Below are 24,440 nucleotides of genomic sequence, written 5' to 3'. Positions count from 1 at the left end.
TCGGTGCTGGGTCCACCCAAACTGCCCCTTCCCCAGGGCTCCTAGAGCCTCCTTCTCCAAGCCAGACTCTTCCTCTCCCTCCACACATGAGTCCTCGTTCGCCTCCTGCTCCCAGCCCAATGCTCCTGATTCTTCCCTAGCCTCCAGATTTGCCCAACGTTCCATACTGAATTGGTATCAGAGCTAGGAATAGAACTCAGGTGTCCTAGTGCTCTAACCACTAGACAACACCTAGAGCTGGGTATAGAACCCGGGCATCTCCCAGTCCCATCCGCTATCACACTACCTTGTTGTGAAAAGAGAGCTAAATTTCTCAGGAGTCCTGCCCCCTTTGTTCTAATCCCTACAGAGGCCACGCTCCCCTTCCGGAGTTGGGATGGAACCCAGGAGTCCTGGCTCCCAGCTTTAACCACTAGACACCACTCCCCTCCCAGAGCTGGGAAATGGATCCCAGGCTCCCTGTCCCCTCTTCTAACCACTAGCTCATGCTCCTCTCCCGGTTTTTTTTTTTTGCTCCATCGCTGTATATGGAAAATTGGTAACTGGCCCTAGGACAATTCAGCAAAGATCTGACAGCAGATAAAGGGCTGAAGGGGAGGAAAGTTCTTGTCAGCTGACTGTGCCTGGGCGCTCGAAAACAGGAAAGCAGCTGAGCTCATCCCGTTTGCCCCGGGGCGGTAGCGAGGAAGTTTGTATGTTGGGGAGAAAGAGGACGCCGCAGGCTGGCCACAAGCGTGGGGAGGCGTCAGTGCAGACAGAGACTGGAGCAGATCTCCGCAGGAGCAGGTGAAGAGGGGGAGTCTCTGGCAGCTAGAACAGAAGGATGGGGCTGATCACACATGCAGGAAAACGCAAGGTTTGGTCGGTGACTGAGCAGGGCTAATAGGCCTGGTGTTAAAGATGGTTGTAGGATGGGCAGCATGATCTGGTGGAGCGGGCACTGGGCTGAGCCTCAGGACTTCTGGGTTCTATGCCTGTCTCTGCCACTGACCTGCTGGGTGACCTTGGGCAAGTCCCTTCCCCTCTCTGTGCCTCAGTTTCCCTCCTGCCCTTTGTCTGTTTTAGATTGTGAGCTGTTCCAGGCAGGGCACGGTCTTTCACTGTGTGTCTGGTGCAGCATGTAGCACGTTGGGGCCTCTAGGTGCTACTGTAATCATAATATTGTAGCCAAGGGCCCGTCCATACTAGGGCTCCCAACATTGCAATGTCATTAACCTCCCACCCAACGTGGGTCATCAACAGGGTGTGACCAAGGATCTGCAGCACAACTGTCTGCTACTTGAGCTAAAGGAGTAACTCCGGCAGTTGGCAGCAGTAGTAGCCTGCTATCTTCTATGTGCAGATAGAGCCATGACTAGGGCTCTACCAAACTCACGGCCATGAAAAACGCGTCACGGACCGTGGAATCCAGTCTCCCTCTGTGAAATCTGGTCTCTTATGTGCTTTTACCTTATATTATACAGATTTCATGCAGGAGACCAGCGTTTCTCAAACTGGGGCTGCCAACCCAAAAGGGAGTTGCAGGGAGTGGGTCACAAGGTTATTTTAGGGGGGGTTGCAGTATTGCCACCTTTACTTCTGTGCTGCCTTCAGAGCTGGGTGGTCGGAGAGCGGCAGCTGCTGGCCAGGCGCCCGGCTCTGAAGGCGATGCCCCACCAGCAGCAGCGCAGAAGGGTGACAATACCATCCCGTGCCTCCCTTATTTCTGCACTGCTGCCTTCAGAGCTGGACGGCCGGAGAGCGGCGGCTGCTGACAGGGCCCAGCTCTGCAGGCAGCAGCGCAGAAGTAAGGGTGGCAATGCCAGACCAGGCCATCCTTACTTCTGCCCTGCTGCTGGCGGCGGCTCTGCCTTCAGAGCTGGGCTCTCAGCCTGCAGCCGCCGCTCTCCGGCTGCCCAGCTCTGAAGGCAGCGCTGCCGCCAGCAGCAGCACAGAAGAGCAGCAGTACTGCAACCCCCACCTGCCCCATTCCCTTGCGACCCCTCCCCCCAACTCCTTTATTGGTCAGGATCCCTAAAATTACAACACCCTGAAATTTCAGATTTAAATAGCTGAAATCATGAAATTTACGATTTTTAAAATCCCTTGTCTGTGAAATTGACCAAAAGAGACCGTGAATTTGATAGGGCCCTAGCCATGAACCATAGTGAGGTTATGTCTTCACTGCAGAATTGGTCTGGACTCTTACCTGGGTGTTCCTCCTAACCCCAAACCCGGCCACACACACAACCTCTGACCTGAGTTTGGTGCTACTTTCAACCTGAGCTCACTGAGAGGGGGTGAGATAGATCTCTCTAGTGTAGATGCAGGCTAAACCCCTTGCATGCTGATAGTCCTCCAACGCCTTTCCACAGTTTCAACCCTGTGTGGCCAGAAGGACGGACAAGTTCTCCCACAATTTGCTGGGAAAGAATCCTGGAGCATCTCGGTTCTCTGCAACACAAAGAACCATGGAAATGTCCTAGCGACCCAGAAGTCCTAGCGACAGATACGGGGTGAACGGGGTGGGGGACGGGACACAGAACCAGTGAGGACACAGTCATCCAGGCAGGGCTTTGTAGCAAGGAGGCTCAGAACCCACAATCCCAATCACTCCTTGTACCTACTGCATCCCAGGAGGGGCAGGTCTAAACTGGGGGCGCAGAGGAGGCGGTAAATATGCAGACACATGTGGATGCTCAAATTGTCCGACAGCCACTGAATGTAGGGCCCTTGGGTTTCCCGCGGGGAGGGAGATTTGTGGTGAGCTGACTGTTCGCAGCCCTTCCCTCCACAAAGACACCAACGTGACCCGCAGTTACAGGAGCCATCATCTTCCCACCGGGCTCAGGGCAACCATATATAATCCCTAGTTCTCCTGCAGCACCTTTCCTAGCTGAGGCCTTGTCTGAGCCAGAGGATAGACCACGTCCGTCGGCTGCATTAATGCTGCTCCCAAAGAGACATGCCAGGGTCTCAGCTAATCAAGGGTCACCCCACAGCTGGGCGGGTGAAGGAGCCTAGGGCTGGGTAAGGTGATGGTGTTACAGCTAGGGGAGAGTGAGCTGGATTCCGTTCTGCCTCCCGCATCATTCACAAAACAGGTGTCTCCGGTTCTAATTTGCAGAACTTTTCCTGCTGGCGATACTGACCGGGGCTGGGGCAGGAAGTATTACCCATCCCCTGAGGCTGCCTTTCTTATCACTTGTTAAGTGCCTTGAGAAGATACAATAAAGAGAAAGGCAAAGTATTTATTATAAATAAGAGAGTAACTCAGAGAGGATGGGTGACCTTGTGGCTAACAGCAGTAGCCTGGGATTCAGGAGATCTAGGATCAATTCTTAGCTGTGCCACAGACTCCGTGTAGGACCATGGGCATGTCACTTAGGGTATGTCTAGACCTCAATCAGTGTCTGTGATATACCCCAGTCCTGGAACAGTGAGGCTGCAGCAACTAGAGACACCTTTAATTTTCCTGGGCCTCAATTCCCCATCTGTAAAATGGGATTATTTATTTATTTTGATAACGTTGCTTCCTTTGTCTTGTCTATATAAGCTCTTCAGGGCAGGGACTGTCTCCTACTGTGCGTCAGTGCAGTGCCTAACACCGTCTCAGCTGCGGTCTCTGCACTGTACTATCACAGTAATAATAATAATAATGATGCAAAGAGCAGAGGTGGCATTTCAGATCTCATGGGGCTGGTAGGACAATTATCTCTCGCAAATGCAGCTGGACGCTAGCGAGAGGGGATAAACGGGCCCTTTCTTTTTTAATAGCATCGCTTTTGTGAGCACGCCTGAAAAGTCTGGGCTCTCAAACCGGCAGCCAGGTAAGCCCAGGAGCTCCGGCAGCAGCCAATGGAATAGGTCTCATGGACTCCTCAAAGCACCACGTGAGCTTTTCAACTAACACCGGGACTGGGCCTCTTTTTCTTCATTCTGACTCACCACCTCTGCACTGAAGGAAGGTCACTATCTGGACGGTTTTTGCTTTTAGCACCATGACCTCACGTTGACCTGTGAGTCAACAGTCTCCGGGTGAGAGCATTTGAGTGCAAAATCAAAGGAAAGGAATGTCTGAGCAGGCCTTCATGACGGTCCCTCTGCAACTTACAAATTTCATGCAGTGGCCAGGAATCATTAAAGCCACTTCTTGGGCCGAGCCTTCCCAGGTGTGTCGATAGATCATCAGGCCTTGCAGAAACGGCAGCAGTCGTCGTCTAATCCAATTTCTGTACTTAGCTAATAAGGCATCGGATTATTACTATTGTATAAGTTATTATCATAGCATCTAGGAGTCTTCACCATGGACCATGGTGCCAGGGGCTGTACAAATGCAGAACAAAAATATAGTCCCTGCCCTCCTGTTAGCATTTTAAGGGCCAGGTCATCAGCTGGTATAAGTCAGCACAGCTCTGCTAACTTCAGCAGGGCTCTGCTGATTACCAGCAACTGAAGTCTGGGAAAGTAAACTGGATCAAAATTGGGAGGCTGGATATCCCTCTGTCTTGGGTAGTTTAGACACAACAAATCCTGCATCTTGGCAGGGGATCAGACTAGATGACCCTTGCGGACCCTTCTAACCCTCTGGGTCTATGACTTTTGGGGCCCATTCTTGAAGTTCTGTGGTTGAACTTTGCATTTCTCTCCTGGAAGTCAATGAAGCGAATCTCTCTTCTGTTTATGGTCAGTTTCACATTCAGTGCTGCCTGCCCGGCAGCGTTTGGGTTGCAGACAACGGCGGGGGAGCAATCCAACTGGCTCCGGGCTGGATCCAGTCAAATCGGTTTGAGGTTTTGTAAATGCTTTTAGGTTGTTGGGATTTGGAACCAAGCCTGCGTGGCTGGTGCTCCTGGCCTGCTGGATTTCCTCTAGAAATGGTGTGAATTTCATTACCCCAAAGACCTTTTGTTGGCTAAGTCCAATTTACTCTCTCACTTCACATGATTGTAAAATGAGGCCCTGAGAAGTGATGACTCACCCGAGGTTGCACTGGGAGTCGGTGGCAGAGCAGTGAATTGAACGTGGGTGTCTCGAGTCCCAGGCTAGTGCCCTAACCACTGCCCCCTCCTTCCTCTAAAAGGTATTAAGCCCTATTCAACAGCGGGGGAAACTGAGGCACAGTGACTTGATCCAGGCCAGACAGTGCGTTGGTGCAAAAAACCCAGGCGTAGCTAGCTCTAACCACTGAACCACACTGCCCTTCAATGTAACTTCAGCCCTAATGATTGCTAAACGGCAGCTCTAGGTTGCTTTCGAAATGCTGAATTCCCCTCTTTGTCGTTAGGTATTAACTACGCTCCCTGCCTAGTGTGATTTCCCCATCTATGTTTTCTGTTTTCTGCCGGTGTTAGAAATGCCAGGCGAGCTGTAAGGGGACCGCGATTGCTCGTTGGATCTGGATCTCAGTCCAGCAGTGAGCTGCCTTGGATGCTGTGGCATGTTTACACAGGAAATGCATCACATCAGGGGAGGGACAGAGACTAGCAGGAGCGGGCGGATGGTTTGGTGGTTAAAGCACAGGCCTAGGTGTGGGGACACGTGAGTTCTATTCTTGCTTCTGCCACAGACTTCCTGTGTGATTTTTAGTTCGGGTCCTTCGGCTGGGGTTTGCAAAGGAGCCTAAGGGATTTAGGAGCCCCAGTTAAATTGGATTTAGGTGCCTTAGCCTCCTTGGGAAACCCCCAGCCAGAGTGTAGTGAATGAGACTGGGGAAAGAGGGTCGCGTTTCAGGCGGGGCCTCATTTTGTGTGACACGGAGGGCAGAGTAGTGCAAACTGGGCGAGCCAGGCTGCTCAAGACAAACACAAGCCCCTCCGTGTGTAATGCTGACCCCTCTGCCGTCTCCATACAGCTCTTTCCTACCGCTCCGCTGCGTCGGGTTTTCTTTAACCAGGGGCTAGAAGTGGGCAGCCTCCCAGCCACCTGACCCGGCCTGCCTTGGGCTTTGATGGGAACCGGGCATTGGTGGGGAGCTGGCAGAAGGAATTGCCTGGCAGGCTGCTGGACACCCTCTGTCCCAGGACTGGCGTAAGACGCCTGCTCCCGCTTGTCAGAGGGGCGATGCTGCTGCCGGCACAGGACAGTGGTGCCGGAAGGGGGCGCAATAAATGCTGGTGGTGCATATGTTGCACGATGGGAAGACTCCCAGGCTGGGCCCTCGTCCTCAGGTGCCCCCAAAGGAAATGGTCAGAGGGTCGGACAGCAAAGGCTGTTGGTTTTACAGGAGCACCTAAGTGCTCTTGTCCTGGACCAGGACGCCACAGGGCTGGACGCTGCAGAAAAATGGTCCCTGCCCCAAGGAGCTCGCGGTCGGAGACACGAGACAAGAGATGGATGGAACGAGACAGAGGCTGGATTCCAGGAATGAACCCTCTTGTCTAGGGAGCTTATTAGAGACCCCTGAGTGGCGTGGTCTTTGCAAGGAGAGGTGCCCTTGCACACCCACCCGCCCGCCCACAACTTGTCCATTTACACACACACACACACACACACACCCCCGTATCCATTTAACCCGCGACCCAGGCGTGGAGTGTGTCTAGGGGCACAGGGGGTGGGGCCGGCTCCTCTTTTCCTTCAGAAATTCTTTGCCGTTTAATGAGTAACTCGGGTGGCGAGATGAGAGGGGGGCACTTGGCTTGGGGAGATTTTTTTTTTTTCGCTTTCCTCTTAGCGCGCTGGAATATCCAGGGCCGATAACGCCACCCACTCTTGTGCCCGTCTTGTGCCATCCTCCCAGCTCCTAGGCAAAAGGCCCAGGGCGTGAACGGGTGCCCCCCCCTTCCAGGGTCTGCTCCAAGCCCACGCTAGGCCCGGCAGGGGCGTGTGCTCCCCAGCGAGGGACGTGGACTCTCACGTGCGCTCCAGCGAACGGGCCCGACAGAGGGACCTTTAGGATGAGCGATCCATAGGTGACCTACCCGCCTCTTACAGCCCTGGCTGCTGCTCAGGTTGGCCAGCGGGGCGGCTGCCGGTTGAGCCACGTATCCGCCTGGAGCCCCCCACGTCTGCCTAAGAGGGAGGGAGCTGGCCAGAGGAATTCAGCCCCTTGAGCTGGTCCGCGCCTTGAAGGGCCTGATTCAAACCTGAAGTCAATGGAAAGACCCCCAGGGGGCTTCTGCTCAGGCCGCCCGTTCAAACTCCCCAGCTGGGGGAGGCACTGCAATGAGCAGTTAACGGGGGTGAGTCGCCGCCGCAGTCGTGCCTGGAATGGGACCTGCTCAGCTCTGTGTGTCCTAAGCCCTATACTGCTGACCCACCAGTTCTCCTTTAGCTCAGGTGGCAGCGGGCCCGGCGCTGTCAGCTCAAGAAGAGCTGAGTTCTGTCCCTGCCATGTCCGTGAAGTGCCAAGTGGAGAAGTCTCGGGCAGGAAATACCCGGTGCGGCTACAGACTCATTAAACCATCCATCATCTCTTGGGGTCAGAAGGAGAGAGACGGGATGGAGCGATTGCATAAGGCAGAGGCAGGGAGGAGTGTGTGTCATATCCCTGAGGAGTTCCCAGCTCTGCTGTGAGCCCTCTGGAGAGGGTGGCTGGGCTAGTGGTTCAAATCCTGCTCCGCTGCAGCTCCCCATGTGACCTGGAGTCGCTCACTTAGCTCATGGAGCCTCAGTTTCCCCAGCTGTACAATGGGGCTAATGCGTCCCAGGAGGGTTGTGAGGATAAATACGTCACAGGCGGCGAGGTGCTCGGGTACTGCGGTGAGGGGGAGTGAGTACGACCCACAGGCGCTTGGCTAATTGCTTTGCTGTTTGGGGACGGGCGGAGACTTGTTTTCCCTTAGCGCTTGGCAAGGGCTCGCTGGGAATCAAGGTCTCTTCACCCGCCCAGTGCCCAGCTGCTGTGTCTTGGGGGACCCAGCCAAGAGCCATTGGGGAGCACGGATGCTGGAGCCCCAGATTCTTGGTCGATTCGTCTCCTCCCAGCATCACCCTCTGAGCTGTAGGTCGGCCGCTTGGGGGAGGCTCTGGGGTGGTTTACGACGTGCTCGCTGAATGGGTCTGTTGAAGGGAACACGGGGAAATGGCCAACAAGGGCCGTTCCTCTTTATGGCTGTAATAAACTTTAATGTCCACTTGAAAGGCGGCTGCTTTCATGGAAGAGCTCATAAAGAGAGCATGATGGGACGGGGTGGGGATGGATTGGTCAGGGGACACAGGATCAGCTGTAGCAACCAGCTTACAGGAGCCTCAGTTTTCCATCAGCACCCCCAACAATTGCAGGATAAGGCTTGACAGCCAGGTTGTAACTGGGTGCTACAATCCTGCGTAGAGCCGCAGCGCCGTATTGGCTGACTCACCCGGGAGTTAGCCCAGGTGGGTCCTATCAGCTTGAACAGGCAGATGGAACTAGGGGCTGGGAGAGAGGGGAGTTCCCAGATCCAAAGTGGGGAGTTCCCAGATCCAGCGTGTCTGGTGGTGCAGGGGGGAGGGAATGGAGCAGGATGGGAACTTCCACCAAACTTTGTCCTCAGCTACACAGGCAATAGCAGGACAGGCAAGAGGCTGCCCCGTGTGGATGTACCCCCACCCTGCTCTGACGTGATCAGCGAGCCTGGTTCTGTCCCAGCGTGTTCCGGTTTTTCCCGTACTCTGGCCTAGAAATTTGGGGCCTTAAAATGGGCAACTGTGTTGTCCCTCTTTCATGCTCAGTAGTTCCCCATGCTGCCCCTCCTCCCCCTACACCCCAGTCGAGCAGGCGCCGCAGTGTCCATCAGCCGTGCCACCAACGCCACTGAGCCCCGGACGGCGGCTCTGGCACTGGTACCACCCGGGCTGGCTGGGGTGGGGACTTGGTCAGCTCTGGCACAAGGCTAGCGAGGAGGGGGTGACGGGCCCCTGCTGGGTGAGGAATGACCCAGGGTCCTGGCCTTCGATAATCTGGTCACCGTAATCCCCAGGGTCCGCTCGGGCTCTGGGGGCCTGTCCTGGCCTCTGGCAGCGAGGGGGCTGGTCGGTGCCAGTCAGGGTGATGGCTTTGGGGCTGCGGATGCTTGCAGAGCTGAGAACCCACCAACTTGTTTCCTGTAGGAGCTGTATCCTGCGGGGGTGTGGCTGGAGTTGGGACCTTGCCTGGGGGCTGTGGGGGCAGTTTGGGGAAGGACAAGCATAGGGGCAGGGAGCAGGCACCGGTCCCAGGGTGAAGCAGGAGTCAGGGGTGAGCGGGAGTCATAGCCAGGGGGTCAGAAACCAGACGGGAGTGGGGCTGGGCGTGAGGACTGGCTGTGGAGGGGGCTCCCTGGGCCCAGCTGAGCTCGCTGGGTTGCCTAGTGGTCAGGCTGGAGCTGACGGGCCCCATCCGGTGGCCATCTGATGGGAGTGACCCCAAGTCACCATTGGGAACCCCCTACCCTTCCGTACCCGCCCCCAGCCGGCTCGCTGTGACGTTGCTTCTTGACTCAGCCGGGGCCTGACCTCTCTGTCCTGTCTGTCCCCCCCCCCACAGCGTCCGTCTGTCCCCGTGACTTGAGGATGAACAGCCCCGAGCAATGCCCGGGGGCCTGCGACGGCGCCCCCTGCAGGGCCCGGGGCCAGAAACGCCGCTGCATGTCAGCTGTGGAGCAGGACTCCTGCCCCGACGGTGACCCGGAGGCTGATTGGGAGATAGAGGAGGAGGAGGACCGTTTCCTGGGCGTGCCACTGCGGAGGTCGTGCACGTCGAGGGCCTCCTTCCGTGGACGGGACTCCTACCGGCGCCACAGCTGGGAGCCCGGCAAGAAGCTGCAGAGCGACCCGGACTACGACCAAATGAGGTACCCAGCCTGGCCCATGGCACCTTCTCTCCCTTCCACGGCCTGGAAGCCTGGATCCCCCACCCCACACCTGCCATCTTGGCACCAAACTCAGAGCCTAAGAAATGTGCTTGCTGCTTGACATTAATGGTGATTGGGGGGGAGGGGTTAACCCTTGGAACTGGCCGCTGCAGGGTGGTGGTTGGGGTGTGTCTAGCTGCTAGGGTGTATTACTGGTGGAGATGGGGTGTTAACACCTATTGCAGAATGTTATGTGGGCAAGGGTGTGGCTTGTGGATCTTGTTTCTGAAGGGTATTTTGGGGGCAGGCGGTTAACTTACTGCCACAGGCCTGTGAGATATTAACCCATGGAACTGGCTGCTGCAGCGTGCTGCGACTATCTGCCAAGCAATACTACTTGGGGGGACGTTAACCTGTGGAACTGCTTGCCACAGGACTGCACAGAGTTTGGCAAGACCATTGAAAGGCTTAAACCATGTGGCTCGCACGCAGTGATGCCAGCTGGGATAAAAATCTGAGGGCTCCCCATCTCTCTGCTGCAGGACAAACCACAGCCCCTCTCCGGGCCTCAGTTTCTGCAGCTGTGAAATGATACTGGCCTCCTTTGTAAAGTGCTTTGCGATCTATTGATGGAAAACTCTGTATGTCTGTGCAGCACCTTGCACAGTGGAGCCCTGGTCCGTGGCTAGGACTCCAATCCAAATAGTAATAATAGACCATGGCTCTGTCCTGCTGTGGCCACCTCCCCACTTCCTGTCCTACCCCTGTCCATTCACCCCTATTGCGTGGGCTTCCCTGGGGACTGGCTCCCGTGGACTGGGCTCCGATGGGGTTGGGGATGGGGGCTCTGATCCCAGGGTCGCCGAGGGGGGCTGCAGCTCTGTTGTTTCTGATCTTGGCTGCCTTTGTTCAGTGGCTTCGATTCCCTTTTATTGCCCCTCGGCAGCTAGGCCCAGCGAACGGGCCCCGGGATTGATGGCGATGACCGACAAAGCGATGCTTTGGCAGCTGGCCCGGCTTGAGCCGAGATGCTGGGCTCCATCCTACCTGGCTTGACGAGCTGACCTCCTGCTTTGCCTCGGAGCCTGTTGGCTTTTGCTAGCGAAGCAGAGTCAGGCCGGGTCAGGGCTTGGATGGGAGATTGAAGTGCTCCAGGGGATCGGGGTTTAGAATTTGAACAGGTCAGGATCCAGTTCAGGCCTTTCCCTCGAAAAAGGCAAATGTCATCCCAGGACGTCCAGTAGGGAGAGGGAGGTATTAGCGCCAAGCTGCTGATAAGACCTCGTCGGGCGTCCTGCGTACAATTCTGGCCAGTCGAGTTTGAGAGAGGCGAATGCAGATGGCGGCAAGTGCCGAGAAGGGATCACAAAGGGACTGGGGGGGTGAACCCTACAGGAGGAGAGTCTCTGGCTTGTTCAGTGTGGCAGAACCAGGGCTGAGATCGAGGGGATCTGGCGGCGCTCTGGGAAGACATTGGGGTGAACCCCAGGGAGGGGGACGAGCTAAAGGACAAATGTTGGCATGAGAACAAAGGGGGATGAAGCGGCTGTGAGTAAATTTCACCTGGGAACTATAAGGTTTTCCAACCATCGGAGGACAGAGGGTCTGGGACAGCCTCCCAGTGGCAGAGGCAATAACCTCACTAGCTTTAGGAGGTGCTTGATCCGTTTCTGAAGGGGATGGTCGGAGGGGCTGCCTGTGACAGCCCCGGCCTGGACCGAGTGGTCCCTTCGGGTCCTGTGTTCCGGTTTGACACAAAGTAGGCAGATGGGTCCCCCTGCTGGTAGCTTGAGGCAATTGCGCTCTCAGTGAGCCACCTGCCCGTGGCAAAGACAGAGGCCATTGCTGAGAACCGGGTCCTTTGTTTCACAGTATTTCAGCTCCCCGATAAAGCCGTGCATGGCAAGATCCAAGCTTCAGTGTCTGTAGCAGAAGCCGTGCCCCCTGCTTGCGTGATGGGGGAGCTGGCCCCTCTGACTCACCCTGCTGCTACGCCCACCCCACGGCCCCTTCGTGTGTCCGGTTGAAGCAAAGCCTCTTTCGCTCCGAGGGGAGCGTTGGGTTTTTCTCTTTCTGAAAGTGGCCAGCTCAGGCTGATGATTGGCTTTTTTGTCCGCTGTAAAGAGGCAGCTTTGAAAAATAACCAACCCCCAACCACCAGCCCACTTCTGCAAACAGCGTGGAGGCCGGAGCAGGAAGTCGGGCTCTGAGATCCAGAGACCGATTCTAGAGACGTGCCGGCATTGGGGGAGTAGGGGGAAGGGGAGATTGCGACAGGGGTGAGGGAGGGGTTCATCCAGGCGCTATGTTCAGCAGGCTGTGGTGAGTAAGGTGTGCTCTGTGGGAATGATTTCCATGTCAATTTCCCTCCTGGCCTCTGAGATAGGAGGGGCTGGGTGGGGGGCGGGTGGGTTGTGGTTAAAGCAGGCAACCTGCGTGTTGGAGATGTGGGCTCTGTCCTGGCCTCTGCTTCCCTGGGTTGCTATAAGCATCCAATGCTGTTTGCAAAACTTGCATTAGGATTCAACTTTCCCCTGCTGAAAGTCAGGGGGCGGGTGGGTGTTGGACCCTTTATGGGTAAGGGAAAGGAAAAAGCAGCATGATCCAAGATGCAGCTGGTTGTGACCTCCCTGAAAGAGAGGGTTTTTATTCTGAAGCCAGCGGCGAGTTAAACCTCCTGCTATGCTGAAGCATCTATGACTAAATCCCCCTTGGGGACGGATTATCCCTAGCTGTAGGGGCAGCAAGGCATCATCATCCCCCTTGTGCAAAAAGGGGGAAACTGAGGCACGGAGTGGGGATGTGACCTGCTCCGAGCTCAGGACCTGCCCCCGGCCTCGGAGGGGAGCTGCTGTCAGAACCAGGTGGGGAGCGTGGCAGTTCTGGCTCCCGGTGCTGAGTGCGGAGCCGGGGGGCATGCAAGGTGCCCTGTGCTGCGGTGGAGGGAGCGAAGCAGTCCCAGTGTGCGTTGGTTTGGATTTGGGGTTGGGGTGGGGAGCCAGCTAGCAGGTTTCTGGGCCCCGGCCTCGGAGTTCTCAGCCTGTCTCTCCCTCGTCTGTTTCAGCGTGAGTTTGAAGGGCCTGGCTCCTGAGGAGCTTGACTCCGCTGCGGGGCAGTTGGACGGCTTCTCCCGACACCGCAGGGACCCCCGCCGGGCCCCCATCATCCGCAGCAACGACGAGCTGGAGTCCCTGCTCTCGCAGGACGAGGAGGAGGAGGAGGACCTGGAGCGGGCTCAGGTAGGGGATGCATCTTCCCTCCCTCCCTTGAGCCCCAGGGGACTTGCCCGAAGGGGGTGGAGGGCCAGATCCTGGAAGGTGCTGACTATCTCCTGCCAGCTGCTGAGGGTCCTCAGCTCCCATTGGCTTCAGCGAGAGTTCTCTGCACCTCACAGGATCAGTGCCCTTCCCCTCCCCCCCCATCTCGCCTACTTGCACCTGCATGTTTGCAGCAATCGTGCAACCAGCTCTCATGCTTCAGGGCCTTGTCCTGCACCTGACACAGCTCAGGAAGGAATTATCCCTCTGCTTGTGCATCACTACGCACCTGGCTGCAGTTGTATCCCCAGGGGCAGCTGTTTTGCTCTGAAGCACCCGAAACGGGCCACAAGAGGCAGAGATACTGACTCAGGTGGGCCAATGGTCTCTGATACAAGATGTGGGGAGACCGGGCAGGAATCCGATCCGCTGTGGAGGGAGGGTGGATGCCGGCGGAGAGGGGCCGAATCTGGTCTGGTAGGGAGGTGAAGAGACAATGAGATGGCCCTGCAGTGCAGCCTGGGAGAGTAGGAGGAAGTTCAGAGCAGACTCCTCAATGAGCTAAGCCAGCCAGGCAACCCCTCCGGTCCCTGCCCAGCGCTCTCTGCTCCAGTTCTCAGCTGTTTTCACCGTGACTCTGCGGCTCCCTTTGTTGGCCCGCAGTGGAAGGAGGAAGGCAGAACAGTTCCTGTTCGGGGGCGTGTTAGCCTCGATAAGTGATTTTTCTCTTCTGGGGAAGGGAAACGGCCGGCAGCGCTGGCGAAGGCCCGGGGGGTAAAAGCGAAGTACGGAGCCTCGTGCGAGACCTATAGCCACGGCCTGGCTGCTCGTCCTTCTGTTCCTAGATCGTAGAGCCAGATGGGACGTTGTGATTGTCTCGTCTGACTCTGGGGTGGGGGAACCAGGCCGGGGTGCTGGAACTAGGGGCGTTGGGGGGGCTGCCGCACCCCCTGGCTGGAAGGGAATTCCATCATATACAGGGATAACAGTTTGGTTCAGTGGCTCTCAGGACCCCTGGTACAAATTGTTCCAGCCCCCCATGAACCATGGCTGGGGGGAATCTGTTTACCCTTCTTCTGCTAGACCGAAGAGCCCGTTAATTCCCGGGGGGATCCAGTCACCCCTTCACCTTCCCTTTGTGACGCTAAACAGATCGAGCTGCTTGTGCGTGCCCTTCTTGGACGCGTCCTCCGATCCTTTCATCCGGCTCGTGCCTCTTCCCTGAACCTTCGCCAGCCTCCTGCTGGAATTGTGGTCACCAGCAGGGGGCCCAGGATTCCAGCTGTGATCACGCTGGGGCCAGATGCAGGTCCCACGGTGCTTTAACAAACATCGGGGGTGGGGGTGTTTAACCCCTGGTTTCCTGGCTAAATTCCAGCCTGGGCCAATTCTACCTACAACTAACTATTCTCTGCATTTTTGGTAGGGGCTAGATCAGACCCCTGCTGCAGTAGGTGCTTCACCTACACTAGTGAGAGACAGTCCCTGCTCCAAAGAGCTGGCAGCCTAAACAGAAAGCAGGTGGGAGGGGAAACTGAGGCCCGGAGCAGGGCAGTGACTTGCCCTGGGTTGGCCAGTGGCAGACCTGGGAATGGAACTCAGGGGTCCTTAGGCCCAGGGCCAGGTAAAGGTTCCCATGCTGGAGTACTGCTGATCTCTGGGATGCTTGCTGGTCTCCTGGCACTGGATTCTCTCGCCTCTTTTCCAGCAGACAGGAACAGGGGACGGGGGGAAGAGAAGCAAAGAGCTAAAGGTGGGAGGAGGAGGGTGACTAATTTCTGCCCCAAACAACAGAACCTCGGTGCACCACAGGCAGCGAAAAATCCACAACATGCATTTCAGGTGTGACCTGCCATGGAGGCGGCGCCTGTAGGTGCCATGGGGCTGATGTGATGGGGAATGGCGGGGCTGGGCAACGGAGAACGGGAGGGGAGCCCCCGACAGTGGAGGTGTCCAGGCTGCTTCTTGAATCCTCTCGCTCTCTTGCTGCTGCTGCTGTGGGGTTCCACCCCAGAGGTGGCTGCATTTTAGTGGTGGGCGAAGTGATCTGACCAAGCAAGAGCATCTGGAGAGGCTAAATTCTTCACCCCCTCCCTGCAGCAACCCCAACCAGCTCTCCTTGGAGCGGTGGGTGGGGGTCCCAGCCAGGATTTCAAGGCCCCACGTTCCGCTGGCGAGGGGGCATGGCGGGGACCCTGCCCCCTCTACAGGCGGGTGCTGCGGGAAGCAGTGGGCACACCACTGTGTTTCTGAGCCGTTGCCCCGAGCCACCCCCCTCACCTGGCAGCCGCACCCCTGCGTGGCCTGGCCCTGATCCCTGCGCTTGTCCCCAGGAAGACGCCAGGAGCCTGCAGGCGTATCAGACCAGGCAGAACCCCGTCTCCAGCGCCCTCTCCAAGTGCGTTTCCCTGAGCGGCATCGACCGCTTCCCGGATGTGGATGGTGAGTAGGGAAGGCCCCTCCACCCGGCTCCTCGGCTAGGTAACCCCAAGTGCCGGCGGGGGGGGGGGGGCGTCCAGAGAGGCTCGGGGCGCCGTGCAGCGCTGCAAAGCCCTGAGCACAGGCCAGGTGCACGGGCCAGGTGTTCTGCCATGTACCTCCCGCCTCCTCCTCCTCTTCCCCCTATGCTCCAAGCTCCCCCCCAGGCACTGCCTAGGGAGACCAGACAGCAAGTGTGAAAAATCGGAACGGGGGTGGGGGGTAATAGGAGCCAATATAAGAAAAAGACCCAAAAGTTGGGACTGTCCCTATAAAATGGGGACCTCTGCTCACCCTAGCAGTGCCAGCTACGGGCCACCAGGGAGAGAGCTGAGACCAGAGGAAATCCCCAGGACCCGCTCCAGGGCGTTTGAGCTGTTGGATTTCCCTCCTGGCCGAGCCTCCCTTCTTAGGGGGGAGGGTTGGGAAACAGGGGGCGTCTCTCGCTCTGCAGTCCTAGGACAAACCCCTCCCCCTCCCAGCCGGCTTTTCTTTCTCAGCCCTGCGCCCACCGGACTTTTGGTTTTGCTGGTGGGTGTTCCACACTGGCCCCGCCCCCTCCCCAAAGCCCCGCCCCCTTCCCTGAGGGGACCCCCCCCTCCTCTGAGCGCCTCCCGCCCCTCCCCGCTCACTCCTTTCTGCCCCTTCCTGCCTTAAGGACATAGGGGGAAGGGGGCAGAGAGGGGGCGGTGGCGGGGCAGCCCCGCTCGACAGCTGACGGGCGGGGCAGCCGCTGAAGAGCTGATTGGCCGCCAGCCCCAGGGGTACGTGGGCCCCTGAGCACCCCCAGAGATGGTGCCTATGCCTGCCCCCTAGCCAACAGGGAGGAGGGGAACTGGGCCGGGTTGTCACCAGCAGTCGAGTGCAGCTAGAAGGCTGGGAACGCCTCGCCCGCCCGGTGTTAGCCACTGCCGGGCGGAGGGCAGACTCCTGCCCCGTGGGAGGAAGCCAGATCAAAGCGACCTGGGTCAGCTTCCCACCTGATCCCCTTGCTAAGGTGGGAGACTCTGCTGGGGGCAGAGAGCCAGCCCAAAGCCAGGCCCAAGCAGGCTGCAAGGGGCCCATCAGCCTTTGAGTGGTGCCCCCTCCCCTGTGAGGGGAGCGACTTCTGTCTAGGACGCGAGCGTCCCCCTCGGAGAGCGTCCCGTCCTGCGGCCCTGGTGCTCGGTGAGCTCTCCAGCACGCCGACTGTTTCCTGTGTGTGTGAGGAAACCGCCAGGCCCTCGGCTTTGTGACCACGGCCTTGTGGGCCGCCCCTTCCTGAACCCACTGCGCGTCTCCGGCGCAGCCTCGCGTTTCGGCAGGGAGCTTTCCGTGACTTTGCAGGGTGATGACGTCCACTGGCTTTCGCCCTCCGGGCACCAGCCCGGCTCTGAATCTCTGTCATGAGCCATCTGCTGTGCTGCCGTTTCCCTCCTAAATCAATGGAACACCCCAAAACTTTAGCCTTGAGGTGGGGCTGCCCGGTGGGGCCTGCTCCCCTGCCAGCATGGGGAGAGAGGCGAAACTTAAACCTCTCATTCATGCCCTCGGGGTGCACAAAAAGCCGGGTGATTTTGCAAATGGCTAGTTCTAGGGGGCTGTATCTCAAGACCCCCTTACTCAAACAGCCCCCGAGCTGGACCATTAGCCATACCCCTCCCCTCCGAGGCGGCACAGCAAATTTCAAGACAATCCGAGTAAGTGTGGGGATTTCAGAGCACTTGGCGTAGTAGCAAGACTCAGCGTTAACCGGTGCTCTGCTGTTCCGCTCCTGTGTTCTCCGGTCCTAACCCCGAGCCTTGCGGTATCTCTAGGAAGCTGCAGGGCGCTGGATCGGTATCGTAGTGGTTTGTTCAGTGTAGCCCATGGGACGCTGAACTTGCTGTGAACCTCTTCGCTGGCCTCCGGCTTCCTACTGTCTTTTTGTTTTCACCTTTGCAGAAATCTCCCTCTTCGCTTCCGGGACGGAGCTCGCCAATGGGTAAGGCTTGGAGGCATTTGCTCGTTGTAAAGATCTGCCTGGGTGCTGGGAGCTGTACAGTGGAGGGGCTGTACTTGGAGACGGAGGCTGGTCCTGTGGGTAAGACAGAGGCATTTGCCTCAGGGGGTCCGGGTTCTGTCCCTGGCTCTGGTATAGGCTCCTTGTGTGACCTTGGGCAAGTCCCCTCCCTGCCTCAGTTTCCCCACCAGTCAAGTGGGGTTAATGATACTGACCTCCTCTGTTAAAGCACTTTAAGACCTATTCATGAGAGGAGCTTCGTCACTGCTGGGCCTGTTGTTGTTTCTCTTTTCTATTTAGCTTGCAAGTTTTTCAGGGCAGGGGCTGTCTCTCACTATGTCTGTGTCCCGTGCCTAGCATGATGGGGTCCTGATCTCAGCAGCTGCCTGTCGATGCTCCCATAATACAAATAATAATAAGCCGCTCCCCAAGCCCCGAAGGGTTAACAGGCTAAGGACCCCTGTTAGTCCAGTACCATATGGAGCAGGTTTCACGGATGCCATACTTCAAATGGGATGGGAACCTGGATTCCCAGCACCTCACGTGCTGTTGCTGAATTGGTGCAGACAATAGCAGTGTGGCTTAAGAATTGCGAGTCAGGTCCCTTCTGCCCCCCAAATCATGAGATTAAAAAAAATAAAACCAGTAAACTTGAGGTTCTTTTTATTTACCTTCTGGTTTGGGATTCACATTTTCAAGCTTCTGTTTGCAGCTGTGAGAGCTAGAAACTTGCTTAAAAAAAGAAGCAGCAGCTGAGAGTCTTTCCTAATCCCATGACTCCAGAAGCAGGAGCTTTAAGAAAAGACACCAAATATGAGTAGGGGCCCTACCAAATTCACGGTACATTTTGGTGAATTTCACGGCCAGAGGGTTTTAAAATTGGTCAATTTCACGATTTCAGATGTTTACCTCTGAAATTTCAGGGTGTTGTAACTTTGGGGGTCCCGATTGAAAAGACAGGGCTGTCCAGAGGGGGGGGGGGCAAGTGGGGCAATTTGCCCGGGGCCCTGCCAGGGCCCCCATGAGAATACAGTATTCTATAATATTGCAACTTTTTCTTATGGAAGGGGCCCCCGAAATTGCTTTGCCCCAGGCCTCCCGAATCCTCTGGGCAGCCCTGTGAAAAGAGGATCATGGCTGGGGGGGGTGTCATAGGATTGCCACCCTCACTTCTGTGCTGAGCCCAGCTCTGAAGGCAGCAGCCGCGGAGCTTCCTGCAGCTGGAGGAGGTTCGTGGAGGTGGAGGTGATGCCAATCCTCCCCCGCTGCCCCAGCTGGGGGCCCATGGCTGCTAGTCCCAGCCAGTGTCCAAGGACCCCGGCCAATTTGGAGGACCCTGGAAAAATGGGCACCCTGTGCTCCAGCGGGAGCCGTGGGGGTGGGGCAGAATGCCCAAGCACGGACACCCCGAGGCTGCTGCAGCGCAGAAGTGAGGGTGAGAACTTCTGCGTTGGCTCTGCAGGTGGGTCTGCTCTCCCCACCGAGAGCGGCCGTGCAGGGGGAAGGACAAGTCCTGACCCTCCCCAGCCTGGCCAGGACTAGCAGTTAGGTGCCCCCGGCAGGGATGCTCCCAGCAGCAAGCAGGAGATCGGATTTCACGGGGAAGGGCTGATTTCGTGGTCCGTGACACGTTTTTCACGGTAGGGCCCTAATTGGTGAGATTCCAGATGCAAATCACACTGCCATGGGGGGAAACGTTTCCCTTGTGTGGACAGAGTCATAGAAGCAGATAACAAGTGGCTGAAAGATTTGCTTGAATAAAGGATCTAAGGGGACATTTACCAGCGTGCAGAACTACAGAGGTGTTTAGGCTCCTGATTTCAGTGGAAGTTAGGAGCCTAAATACCTGTGTGGATCTGGGCCCCGCGGACTCCAGGAGCAAACGCCGATGAGAGGGAGTCCCGGATGACAGAGGGTTTAATGCATCTGGGTGTCCCTTTAAGCTGTCGATTTCATTTTGTTTGCTCAAGCATCCCCTTGAGCTCACTGGTTGCCGAAGTCCTTTCCCAAGCACGTCCAGCTGCTGCGTCGCGGCCCCCGGACGTCATGATCCTGGTCGGCTTGTGGAATGTGACTGATGCAAACCCTGAGTAACTCGTCTGAGTCAGGCCGCCAGAATCTCCTGGGGCCCCAGCTCTCACTGCCGTGTGAGCCCAGCCAGCATGCTGGGGTTTGCTCCGGCGCTTGCGGCCCTGCCCAAAGCCCCCCCAAGAGGAATGGGAAGGCGTAGGTTCAGTTCCCGGCTCGGCCGCAGACTCCCCTGTGTGAGCTGGCTCAGGCTCCGGCTACACTGCAATTAGACACCCGCCGCTGCCAGCTGACTCAGCCGGAGCCCCAAGCGGCTGTTTAATTGTGGTGTAGACGCTCAGGCTGCAGCCCAAGCTCTGGGGCCTTCCCACCTCGCAGGGTCTTAGAGCCCAGCCACCAGGCTGAGCCACAACTTCAAAGCACGGCTGGTTTTAGAGGAGTAGCGTGAGCCCCCGCATCTGCGGATCCGGGCTGGGAGGCCCAGTCCAATACACTGCACAGTCTCGCCTGCCACTGATCAGCCACCTCCCAGCTGGGCTGGATCCCTAAAAGCCAGCGAGCGTCTCCGGTGGGAAGCGGGCGGGGTTTTGTGCCGCGGGCCGGAGGAAGAGCTGCGGCCGTACGGTGTGGGAGTTGTTACCTGATGAGTCGGGTGTCTGAAGAATCAAACTGGGTAGAGTCTGGGCGTGTGGGGTCAGCCCTTCCTGGGCTGGGGGAGACAGGCCAGGAGCCTGCAACCAGGTTCAGTTCCTGACCTTGGGCAAATCACTTAGGCCAGATCCTCAAAAGTATTTAGCAGGGCTGTCAAGCGATTAATCACAGTTAATTGCACCGTTAAATAATAGAATATCATTTATTTAAATACTTTTGGATGTTTTCTACATTTTCAAATATATTGATTTCAATTACAACCCAATACAAAGTGTGCAGTGCTCACTTTATATTATTTTTGAATACAAATATTTGCACTGTAAAAAAACAAAAGAAATAGTATTTTTCAATTCATCTAATACAAGTACTGTAGTGCAAGCTCTTTATCATGAAAATTGAACTTACAAATGTCGAATTATGTACAAAAAAAACTGCATTCAAAAATAAAACAATGTCAAACTTTAGAGCTTACAAGTCCACTCAGTCCTACTTCTTGTTTAGCCAATCATCCAGACAAACAAGTTTGATTATATTTGCAGGAGATAATGGTGCCCACTTCTTGTTTACAGTGTCACCTGAAAATGAGAACAGGCGTTCGCATGGCATTGTTGTAACCAGCGTCGCAAGATATTTACGTGCCAGATGCACTAAAGATTCATATGTCCCTTCATGCTTCATCCACCATTCCAGAGGACATGCATTCTTGCTGATGACGGGTTCTGCTCAACAACAATCCAAAGCAGTGCAGACTGATGCATGTTCATTTTCATTATCTGAGTCAGATGCCACCAGCAGAAGGTTGATTTTTTGTTTTTGTTTTGGTGATTCGGGTTCTGTAGTTTCCGCATCTGAGTGTTGCTCTTTTAAGACTTCTGAAAGCATGCTCCTCACCTCGGCTCTCTCAGATTTTGATGGCACTTGAGATTCTTAAACCTTGGGTGGAGTGCTGAAGCTATCTTTGGAAATCTCATATTGGTACCTTCTTTGCGTTTTGTCAAATCTGCAGTGACAGTGTTCGTAAATCAAACAACATGTGCTGGGTCATCATCCGAGACTGCTATAACATGAAATATATGGCAGAACGTGGGTAAAACAGAGCAAGCGACATACAATTCTCCCTCAAGGAGTTCAGTCACAAATTTAATTATTGCACTATTTTTTTAACGAGTGTCATCAGCATGGAAGCATGTCCTCTGGAATGGTGGCTGAAGCATGAAGGGGCATACGAATATTTAGCATATCTGGAATATAAATACCTTGCCATTTTGGTTACAAAAGTGCCACCATGAGAACGCCTGTTATCACTTTCAGGTGACATTGTAAATAAGAAGCAGGCAGCAGTATCTCCTGCAAATGTAAACAAACTTGTTTGTCTTAGCAATTGGCTAAACAAGTAGGACTGAGTGGACCTGGAGGCTCTGAAGTTTTGCATTGTTTTGTTTTTCAGTGCAGTTATGTAACAAAAAAAATCTACATTTGTAAGTTACACTTTCACGATAGAGCTTTCACTGCAGTACTTGTATGAGGTGAACTGAAAAATACTATTCCTTTGTTTATCATTTTTACAGTGCAAATATTTGTAATAAAAAATATTAAGTGAGCACTGTACACTTTGTATTCTGTGTTGTAATATAAATCAATATATTTGAAAATGTAGAAAAACATCCCAAAATATTTAATACATTTCAATTGGCATGCTATTGTTTAACAGTGCAATTAATTTTTTTAATCGCAATTTGTTTTTTTTGAGTTAATCGTGTGAGTGAACTGCGATCCATCGACAGCCCTAGTATTTAGGTGTCTAACTTCAACAGAAATTAGCGGAGCCTAAATCAGGAGTGGAGTGGAGCTCCCTAAAAGTGGGTGGGGGCCACCGGCACCTGAGACCCTGCCTCTGTGCCACCCCTTTCTGCCAAGACCCCCCACCCCACCCCCATCGCTCACCCTTATGGCCAGTAAAAAGTGATGGGGCCATGGCCCCCTGGATCCCCCTGGCCTAAATACTTGTGAGATTTTGGGCCTTCATCTCTGCATGTCTCAGCTCCCCGCTGGAGATAACGGCGCTTCCTGCCTCGCAGAGGTGCTGTGAGGATAAACGTTTCACAGAGTGACGGGGGCTCAGTAAGGGGGACAGAGAGAAATATGCCATCTAGAGGAAGACTAGCTCCAACCCAGGGCTGCCCGGGGGCGGGGGGGAGAAGTGGGGCAATTTGCCCCGGGCCCCACAGGGGCCTTGCGAGCCGCTCTAGGTTTTCAGTGGCACTTTCGCGGCAGGCCCTTCACTAGCTCTGGGTCTTCGGCAGCGGGTCCTTCGGAATGAATGAAGGACCCGCCGCTGAGTTGCCGCCGAAGACCCGGCCCTGCCCCAGGCCCCCCGAATCCTCTGGGCGGCCCTGCTCCAACCTAAGGGCGTAGAAAAGGCTTGAATGCTGCTTTTGGCAGGAGAAGGACCTGCTGGGAAAATCCTTAGCGCTGCTCCAAGCTGGGGAGAAAGCTTCCGTTTTATTGCTCTCCGGTTGTGGTCACAAACCCAGCCTGGGCTGTGCTGAGAGGCCAGGATCGGGCCTTACTTCATTCACTGGCTGGCCCAGGCAGGCAGTCAGCTGCGGCCACCTGCCTGCTATTAACAGGCTTCATTCATATTTATGCCTTGGGCAAAGCCTCCCCCTAGTGGGGTGTCCTGGCAGCTGCAGATACTGCTGGTCTCTGCTTCCGGCGAAAGGGGGGTATTTGTCACAGGTAGTAAGGGAAGGGTTTGAGATTCTTGGGAGGTTGGCGCCAGACTTGTAAAGATTTGAAGATGCTGATAGGCACCTACTGAAAATCGCACTAGGCACCAAAATGCCTTTACAGATCTGGTCTCAGGCCTGGCCGCTTGGCCTGTCTGTCACAGTTCACGGCCTTCGCATATTTCAGCATCGCCATCTCTGGCTGCTTTACTGCAAGTCTTGTGCTATTCAGTGGGGTTTTTCTTTAAAGCTCTAGCTTCTGGGGTCATGTGATGGGAGACCCTCCGGTTTCTTTTCTTTTCTTTTTTTTTAGAGTAAGTTTCTAGCCCCCTTGTAAAGTTTGGAGATGTGATTCCCTACAAGAACTGGGAACGGAACCCACCACTTGCTCCTCCTACACTAGATCTGGCTCCCCTCCCAGAGCTAGAAAAGAGAAGCCGTGTCCTGGTGCTCTGACCATCAGGCTCCACTCTCAGGGCTGGGAAGGCAAAGCTTGGATTTGTGAGTCCCTCGCTCCGACCACTAGACCCCGCCATCTCCCTGAATGTCTCCCGACCCGCCTGTCACACACTGCCCTCCATTGTTTGTGTCTGTGTCAGGCGGGGCAGCCAGTGACGAGGGATCTGTCGCTGGAGCTGGTGGGAGGGGATGGATGAATGAATGAGAATGGAGCCATGGGCTGCCAGTACATTGCTCACCGAGAGCAGCTTCATGACTTGAAAAGGAAAATATTGGTTTGTTCTGGCCAGTCCTTGTGAAAAATCATGGGTGAAATCCTGCTGGCCTGCGGCATAACTCCCAGGGATCCAGTGAAAGCTGTGAGTTAAATCAACATGTCTCTGTGCTACTAACAGCACCTCAGGTTATTAGAACGGGCAGGGTTTAGGACAGGAAGTGAAGACGTAGGCCATATCCAATTGAAACTGCAGGGGGAGGTGGCTGGAATGTAGCTACCCAAACTGGACTTTACCCACCCCTATTTCTGCTGTTTGTTTACTTCTGCTGGACTTCAGTGGGACTAGTCAGTTTCATTTGTACTTAAGGTTGATTTCACATCTAGGCTGTAACTAAGGCCTTGGACTGGGACTCAGGAGACCTGAGTTCAAGTCTGGTCTCCTTCTGTGACCTTGGGTAAGTCACTTAGGCCCAGAGGTCCCAAATCTCATTGATTTCAATAGGACTTAGGAGCCTCAATACCTCTGACTGAGGGTCTGTGCCTCAGTTTCCCAATCTTCCATGGGGGAAAATATTTCTTTGCTTGTCCAGTTAGTGTGAAAACTTGTGTGCCCTCTTGGCCCTTTTCTACACACAATCGTGTGCCACTTCAACCACAGCGGTATGGTTCAAGCCATGCGGTCCCTTTAGTGTGTGGGGGCACATTGAGTCTTGAGAAGACAGGTGGGGGGAGGAGAGCTGAAAACTGTCTTCAAATATGTTAGGGGGTGCTACAAAGAGGACGGTGATCAATTGTTTTCCGTGTCCTCTGAAGATAGAAGCAGCAGCAATGGGCTTAATCTGCAGCTAGTGAGATTTAGGGTAGATAGTGGGAAAATCTTTCTAACTCTCAGGGGAGTTAGGCTCTGGA

General features: G+C 55.4%; 1 protein-coding gene across 1 annotated transcript in view; it reads left to right on the top strand.

Moving 5' to 3' along the window:
• The first annotated feature begins 701 nt into the window (after positions 1–701).
• The window catches only part of ARHGEF2 (Rho/Rac guanine nucleotide exchange factor 2), a 113,824-nt gene continuing 90,085 nt past the window's right edge, over positions 702–24,440 (top strand). Inside the window, exons 1-5 of the mRNA XM_044991029.1 lie at positions 702–786; positions 9,425–9,731; positions 12,796–12,970; positions 15,322–15,430; positions 17,390–17,429. Of these exons, the coding sequence (XP_044846964.1) occupies positions 9,451–9,731; positions 12,796–12,970; positions 15,322–15,430; positions 17,390–17,429 (605 nt within the window). The 5' untranslated portion in view covers positions 702–786; positions 9,425–9,450. The remainder of the gene's footprint in view (positions 787–9,424; positions 9,732–12,795; positions 12,971–15,321; positions 15,431–17,389; positions 17,430–24,440) is intronic.

The sequence above is a fragment of the Mauremys mutica genome, chromosome 17 (assembly GCF_020497125.1).
Source record: "Mauremys mutica isolate MM-2020 ecotype Southern chromosome 17, ASM2049712v1, whole genome shotgun sequence".
Classification (NCBI taxonomy): Eukaryota; Metazoa; Chordata; order Testudines; family Geoemydidae; genus Mauremys; species Mauremys mutica.
Note: the sequence above shows the minus strand (reverse complement) of the source record. Positions and strands in the feature narration are given on the sequence as shown.